The sequence below is a fragment of the Trachurus japonicus genome, unplaced genomic scaffold (assembly GCF_045865225.1).
Source record: "Trachurus japonicus isolate A0001 unplaced genomic scaffold, Traja_1.0 AP030974.1".
NCBI classification, from domain to species: domain Eukaryota; kingdom Metazoa; phylum Chordata; class Actinopteri; order Carangiformes; family Carangidae; genus Trachurus; species Trachurus japonicus.
Window position 1 is genome coordinate 25,324 of NW_028221107.1, and position 7,124 is coordinate 32,447.

The 7,124-nt window shown below is 43.4% G+C and overlaps 1 protein-coding gene across 1 annotated transcript; it reads left to right on the top strand.

The window, feature by feature from the left end:
• The first annotated feature begins 483 nt into the window (after positions 1-483).
• Positions 484-3,343, top strand: LOC146959874 (thyrotropin-releasing hormone receptor-like). Its single transcript, XM_085772822.1, has 2 exons — positions 484-1,263; positions 2,789-3,343. Exons 1-2 carry the CDS (start codon positions 484-486, stop codon positions 3,191-3,193), a joined length of 1,185 nt encoding a protein of 394 aa, XP_085628948.1. The 3' UTR covers positions 3,194-3,343.
• The last annotated feature ends 3,781 nt before the right edge of the window (positions 3,344-7,124 follow it).

Genomic DNA, 7,124 nt, shown 5'->3' on the forward strand with positions numbered 1-7,124 from the left:
GAGCTACTACTACAACAAGGCTAAAAACACAGATCACATTAGTTTTTTCTGAACAACTTCTTCATGTGGCGGCTTCAGGACACTTGGGTCAGTACAGACGAGCAGTATGGAGGCATCTGGATGTTTCATAGTGTGTGTTTCGGACGATTCAAAAGTGAACTCTGTCCGCTGCCATTATATGAAAACCCGTTGCCAGCCGGACCCCCCCTGGAACTCCTAAAGCGTTTTGATGACTCTGAAAGTTCTCCAAACCCTTCCTTGGCATGACGGTGAGTAGATGATTGGTGAATTATCGTTTTTGGGTGAAGTATCCCTTTCCTTTATAATCTCGAACTCAGGACTTTATATTTTGGGATGTTGGAGGGAGTTTCAGTTTTCATGTAGCCTGCTAATTAAAATAAAAGTCTTTCTGACACTATCTTTAATATTTGCATCTCTGTCTTTAGGACTCTTTATCTTGTGTCCGTGGAGATAAACCTCACGATGGAGAACAACAACACGACCGTTTTCCAAGACGTCACCAAGGTGTTGAACCTGACGCAGATGCCCATGAAGCCTCTCGGGGAGCAGGTCATCACGATATTCCTGACGATGCTCATCTGCGGGGTCGGGATCGCTGGGAACATCATGGTGGTGCTGGTGGTGCTGCGAACCAAGCACATGGTGACGCCCACCAACTGCTACCTGGTCAGTCTGGCCGTCGCCGACCTCATCGTGCTGCTGGCCGCGGGGCTGCCCAACATCTCCGACGTCGTGGCCTTCTGGATTTACGGCTACACCGGATGTCTGTGCATCACCTACCTCCAGTACCTCGGCATCAACGTGTCGTCCTGCTCCATCACGGCCTTCACCATCGAGCGCTACATCGCCATCTGCCACTCCATAAAGGCGCAGTTCATCTGCACCGTGTCCCGGGCCAAGAGGATCATCGCCGGCGTCTGGATCTTCACCTCGCTCTACTGCATCATGTGGTTCTTCTTGGTGGACATCGACGAAACCGTCTACGCCAACGGGGTGGTGGTCACCTGCGGCTACCGGGTCTCCAGGAGCCTCTACATGCCCATCTACTTCCTGGACTTCACTCTGTTTTACGTGATCCCGCTCATCGTCGCCACCGTGCTCTACGGACTCATCGCCAGGATCCTGTTCATGAGTCCGCTGCCGTCGCATCTCAACGACAGAGCGGGAGGCGGCTCGGTCCATCACGGCCACTCCAGCAGCACCAACAAGGCCAACAAGGGCGCAGTCTCTGCAAGGAAACAGGTAGATACTGGAGACATTCATTTTAGAAGTTTTTATCTGTAAGAGAAAAAAGGGATTTTATAAATTATTCCAAAGGTAGCTTTTGTACAGACAGTCATGATCCCCAGAGGCCGAATCCTTATGATCTTTCCTCTAGTGCTGTCATTTGTCATTTTGAGTAGCAAATGTCTCAACATAATCTTTGGTGAGTTTTCATCTAACAATATCAGATAAAAAGTTTAACAAGTAATACATTTCTTAACAACCTCAGTGGTAGCCTACTTGCTAATAGTGCAAATTGGCAAATTGTGTCGTAAAACTGTCATAAAACGTGAGCAACGTTCACGTTCATTGTAAACTGGTTAGATCAGTTCAACTGCTGAACTGGTGAACACAGTAGCCTACATTATAGATGTTAATATAGCTAAACTAAGCTAAAGTTGTTTTTTTTTGTATTTGTTCATCAGTTTTATTACTTTCCACACTGACAACCCAACATTTGCATACAGAGACTATGAACAATATTTTAAAACCAAAAAATGTGCAGCTTCCTTTTTGTTTAGGCTAAATGTTGCCTCATACTGTGGTTTAATGAAACTTTTAAGTTATTTTATAGTAACCTGCGGCCTATGATATAGTTTGGGAAGTAGTAAAGATAGAAGTTGCCATTTTAGCCTTGTGACAAATATTGAAAAAATGTTGTGATTGTGAGAGACCCATTGATGTTAGAAGGGACCCCATAATTTCCTTTTAATGTATTCATAAACACGGTTAAACTGATTCTGTGAGTTAAAAGCAGTTGGGAAGAGAATCTTAACCAACAGGTAGCGCGTGTAATTGTCATGGTTACCAGAGTTCTTTTCTTGTTGCTATGGTAGTTCCTGTGAGACGGAGAGTCGGAAAAGAGAAAGAAACATTGTAACGCAGTAGTTTTAGAGACGGAAACGAGCAAGTAACATTATCCACAAGTTTCCGAACATCATCTATGGTCAAAACCGGAAGCCAGTTTTGCCGGTTTGGTAGAATTGTACGTTTCCGTTTCCATGGTTTTCAGTCGTTGTCATAGTTGCGGTAAACGCACGGATCTATTAACGCTGGCTTTTAACACGGATGTCAATTTTTGTGATATCCACTGTTAAAAGCTGGTGTAATGATCCATGCGTTTTGCAGATTTTCATTGAAAAAAAAAAAAAGAAATCCATGCATTTACTGCGACTACCGAAACCATGGAAACGTAAACATAAAATTCCACCGGAAGAGCAAAACCGGCAAAACAGGCTTACGTTTTTGACGTTTGGAAAAAGGTGGATAGCGCAGCAGTTGTGAGACGGGAATAAAAGGACCAAACGTGAGGCCGAATCCGAGAGTCTGCCTGTTTGTGACTGCTGCAACATGATGCTAAATGTTGTCACCCAATTGTCTGTAGAAATGCTGTAGAGATCATTGGTCTCTCTCTACCACACCGAGTTGTTCCAGATTCATCACTGTTCATCACATAATTACATCACTCTCTTGTCCCTCGTTTCCTTCCTCCTCCCGTCGACAGATAACGAAGATGCTGGCCGTGGTGGTCGTGCTCTTCGCCTTGCTCTGGATGCCTTACCGAACCCTGGTGGTGGTCAACTCCCTGGTGGACCCGCCGTACCACAACACCTGGTTCCTGCTCTTCTGCCGCATGTGCATCTACACCAACAGTGCCATCAACCCCATCGTCTACAACCTCATGTCTCAGAAGTTTCGCGTGGCCTTCAAAAAGCTCTGCAAGTGCAACTGGCGGCAAAAGGAGAAGGTGGCCGTCGAGTACAACGTCCCGATGTACTACGGCATGGTCAAGGATTCATCGCACGAGAGCAACGAGCCGGTCACGGAGCACGAGGACGTGAGCCACGGGCAAAACATGAAGAGGTTCAATGTGACAGATGATGAAACAAGCACTTTCAGCATCTCATAATAAAGACTCACGAGGACATTTTAATGTTTTGAATTATTATTATTATTATATTATTATAGTTGTTTGAGTATTCACTGACACTGGAATCTGTAAATAATCTGCGTGTTTGCTGTGACATACAGTAGGTTTGTGTTTGTGGTGTAGTTGTGGTATTTTTTTACAGAGCCCCTAAAGGAACATGGGGGAGAAAAAAATCAAACGTTTCGGGTGCGCACCTGAAAGTTCTCTCGTGCGCACCTGAAAAAAGCCTATTGCATTTGCATGTATGAAAATGACAGTTCAGGAGTTAGTTTGTTTATATTTTGACCTGGGACTTCATTATAAGGACATTGTCGTTATGTTGTGTCTGAAGTCATGTAGTCTGTTTTGGCGCAAGGGATACACCGCTTTGGATCGTGTTGTTAATTTCATTCAAGAGCTTACGACGGACGTCGATTCCGCTACCGTGCTCATGCAAAGCTTTCACGTGCACACCAGAAAGTTTCAGGTGCGAACTTAAACTTTCGCATGCACACCTGAAACGTTTAATTTTTTATTTTTTACCCATGCTACTTTAGGGGCTCCGTAATTTTTGCATCAGTACTGTAACTGTGAAATATTGTATTCTCAGTTTTACTGCACATTCATCAGACATCTGGATGTTTAATACAGATGTGAGATGTTTATTTGAAGGCCTAGCGTGGGTGTGTACAGACTGACAGTTCCCCTACTCGCCTGTCAGCTCGCCACCATTTTACACCATTATCACTGTTAATACTTCACACAGTTTGTTGATATTGTGTAATTCCCAGAATGGCTCCATCTAATTTCAGCATGTGTGGAGGTCTAATTAAAATGCCTGTGTGGGTGTGCAGGACCTTTAATGTGAAGTGTTTTGTTTTGAGAATGTTTTTTTATGCCTCCATGTTGGTGAGAGCCAGAAAAGCCAGAGGCATTCTGTTTTGCATCCGGCTATTTGTCCATCCCATCATTATGAACACAACTGTGCAGAAATTTGGTGTTGGAGTCAGAGATGAGCTGATTAGATTTTGATGTTCAAAGGTCACAAAATGTTTTTCGGCATAACTCCAGACTTCACAGAGCAATTTTGAGAATATTTCACACAAACCATTCAGTAAATTTGGTTCATATTTTTATATATACTGTACTGTGGATAAACAGGGATCTAACACAAAACTGCTTTTTGTTCCACTTCTAGTTCTTAATTTACCAGCTACCTCGTCTTTTATTTTAAGGATTTTGTCACTGCAACTTCTTCAAACGAAAAAGACTGACTGGATACTCACTCAGTCTGACAAACAGGAACTAATGAGAGAAACTCTGACAGCAAACAAATAATTTCCTATTCAAACCATCAGCTGAGTCGGAGAGGAAGTAAGTTGTCATTTCAGTTACTGGAGATCTGCAACAAATCTGACAGTATACGAGCATTACTGGAAAAAAAAAACAAAAAAAGAACATTGTGATGCTAAATGTATTCTCCAGGTTTTCTGTCTCCCTCGTCTTGCTGCTGTCGTCTTGTTGTCAGCCACAATACTGCGTCTTTCCCTCCACAGCTCCAGCTCTGTTGTCCATGTCACAATAAGTTGGTGTCAAATGTCTGGAACCAGCGTGAGACACATGTGTAAATCCATTTTATGTTTGATCCAGATGTTGTAAATACATTTTTGTAAACAGGCTTTGCAGCTTTCCGTGGACTGTGAGATTAACAATTCCCTTTGCAAACATGGAACATGTATAGATTTTCTTTATTTATGACCGTTTTGTGTGTTGAATTTAAATAAATCTTCAGAGTTATTCATCAATATCATATTTTCTTTAGAAAAATGTGACTTAACACTGATTTATATCATTATTTATTATCATTATTAGTAGCAGTAGTAATAGTAGTACTTCAAGGACACTCTTATCATTCTGTTTTGTTTTGATTCACTTTTTTCCTTGTTCCCTGTTGCAGGTTTAAACCTTAAAAACACAATCAAGACTACATGTGAGCATGCAAATAGCATAAATAACATAAATTACTAGTAAAGCATATGTCACGGAGAAAATGCAAAACTAAATCATAAAGTTGGACACCTGTAGAGTGAACCAACTCTCAGTAATCCCTCAGTGGTTTCTAATACAGGAACAATATTCTCAGTCACGGTGACAATATGTGACACAGCAGTCAAGTCCCTCTGGACGTTGAGCAGGCTCTATAGCTCTGATAAGCGGGACACGTGGGACACTGGGGAGTCTATGTGCTGGACCTGGGGGAATCAAGTGGTCAGTGTGGTCATTGCCAGCCAGTGGCCGTTGAAAAATGATTGTGCTGCCAGTCGGACTCCGACGTGTGTTGTCAGTGCCTGGACGCTATGCTGGACGTGGAAAGTTGCTACATAGCGTATAACTGGAGGAGAGTGGGTGAGTTGTTTTCGTCTCTTTTCAATAGAAATCAGGCTAAGCTAACAGATGTTTGATGATGCCTCGTATTATGGGCTGGGACCCTGTTTGTACTCGTGATGACGTTTGGTGCTGTTCTGAGCATTATTTGTGGCTATGAGTGGCTTTTTGATCGGTTGATAGTGGATAAATATACTGCGCTGTTTGTTATGGTGCGGCCATTGCTAACGTTGCTACAACTGGAGAAGCTAGCGGTTACGGTTAGCAGACTTAATCTCTCGAGGGGGGGTCTGACCGTCTAACCATGGATCTATTATAAGATAATATAATATACATCCATGGGTCTAACTCGGTGTCATGGTGCGTTGGACCATGGGTTAAACTTACGCCGGAATATCCCTTTAATAAAATGAACTTCAAGTATACTACTTTTTGCTAAGGGGTAATACAGATGCAGTGCAGTGAGTGGCAACGGCAGCTTTACATCAACTTCATTGACTTCCAAAAGCCTTTTGACAGCATCCATCGCGATAGTCTCTGGAAGATCATGAGAAGTTATGGCATCCCCTCCCACATAGTCAATATTATCCATAGACTGTAAAAAGAATGGACGTAGCGTCCGTGACGTCACCCATTGGTTTTGGGGAGTCGTTTTTGTGACTCAAATATGGCGGCCTGAACAGCGCCATGTTGGATTGGCCGGCCGAGAACCCGCCCACTGGCCTCGAAGCAGCTGTCCACGGAGCTGCTCGGACCTGTCACTCAATGTTTCCGCGCCCAAATTGGCCAGAGTTTTAACCTAATAATAGTAAAACGGTAGAGTTAAAAAAAAATTCACCCCCCTCAGAGTGTGTGCGGGGGTAGAAACTATCGGTTGAGACAAAAAAACGTTCTGACACCAGGCTTTTAACATGTTTATTGAGGATGTAAAATCGGCGATTTCAACATGGGGGTCTATGGGGAATGCTCCCTTCTGACACCAGCCCCCAGAGGAAGCCGAGGGGATTGCAGTTTTTTGAACGCGGAAGTGAGCTTCACTTCTCAGACCGACAACTGCCCCCTTGATATTATCCAACAATTCTATAACGGCTTCTCATGCACAGTAGGAACTAACACCACCAGCTTTCTGGTAGAATCCGGTGTCCGCCAAGGATGTGTGATGTCAGCATTACTCTTCAGTCTTGCTATAGATTGGGTCATGAGGAAAACAACAGAAGACAAGTCAAGAGGGATTCGATGGACCCTCCACTCTAACATTGAAGACCTTGACTTTGCGGATGATCTAGCCCTTCTATCACATACGCACACGCATCTGCAGGAAAAGACAGACAGACTGCAACATTATGGTCAACAGGTTGGATGAATCATAAACATCAATAAAACTAAAATCATGGCTATCAACATTAATACACCAACACATACAAAAATGGAGGCGCAGATCTTGGAAAATACAGATCACTTCACTTACCTTGGAAGTATCATCCATCACGATGGAGGAACAAGCCAGGATATTAAAAACCGGATCAACAAAGCACGTACAGCCTTC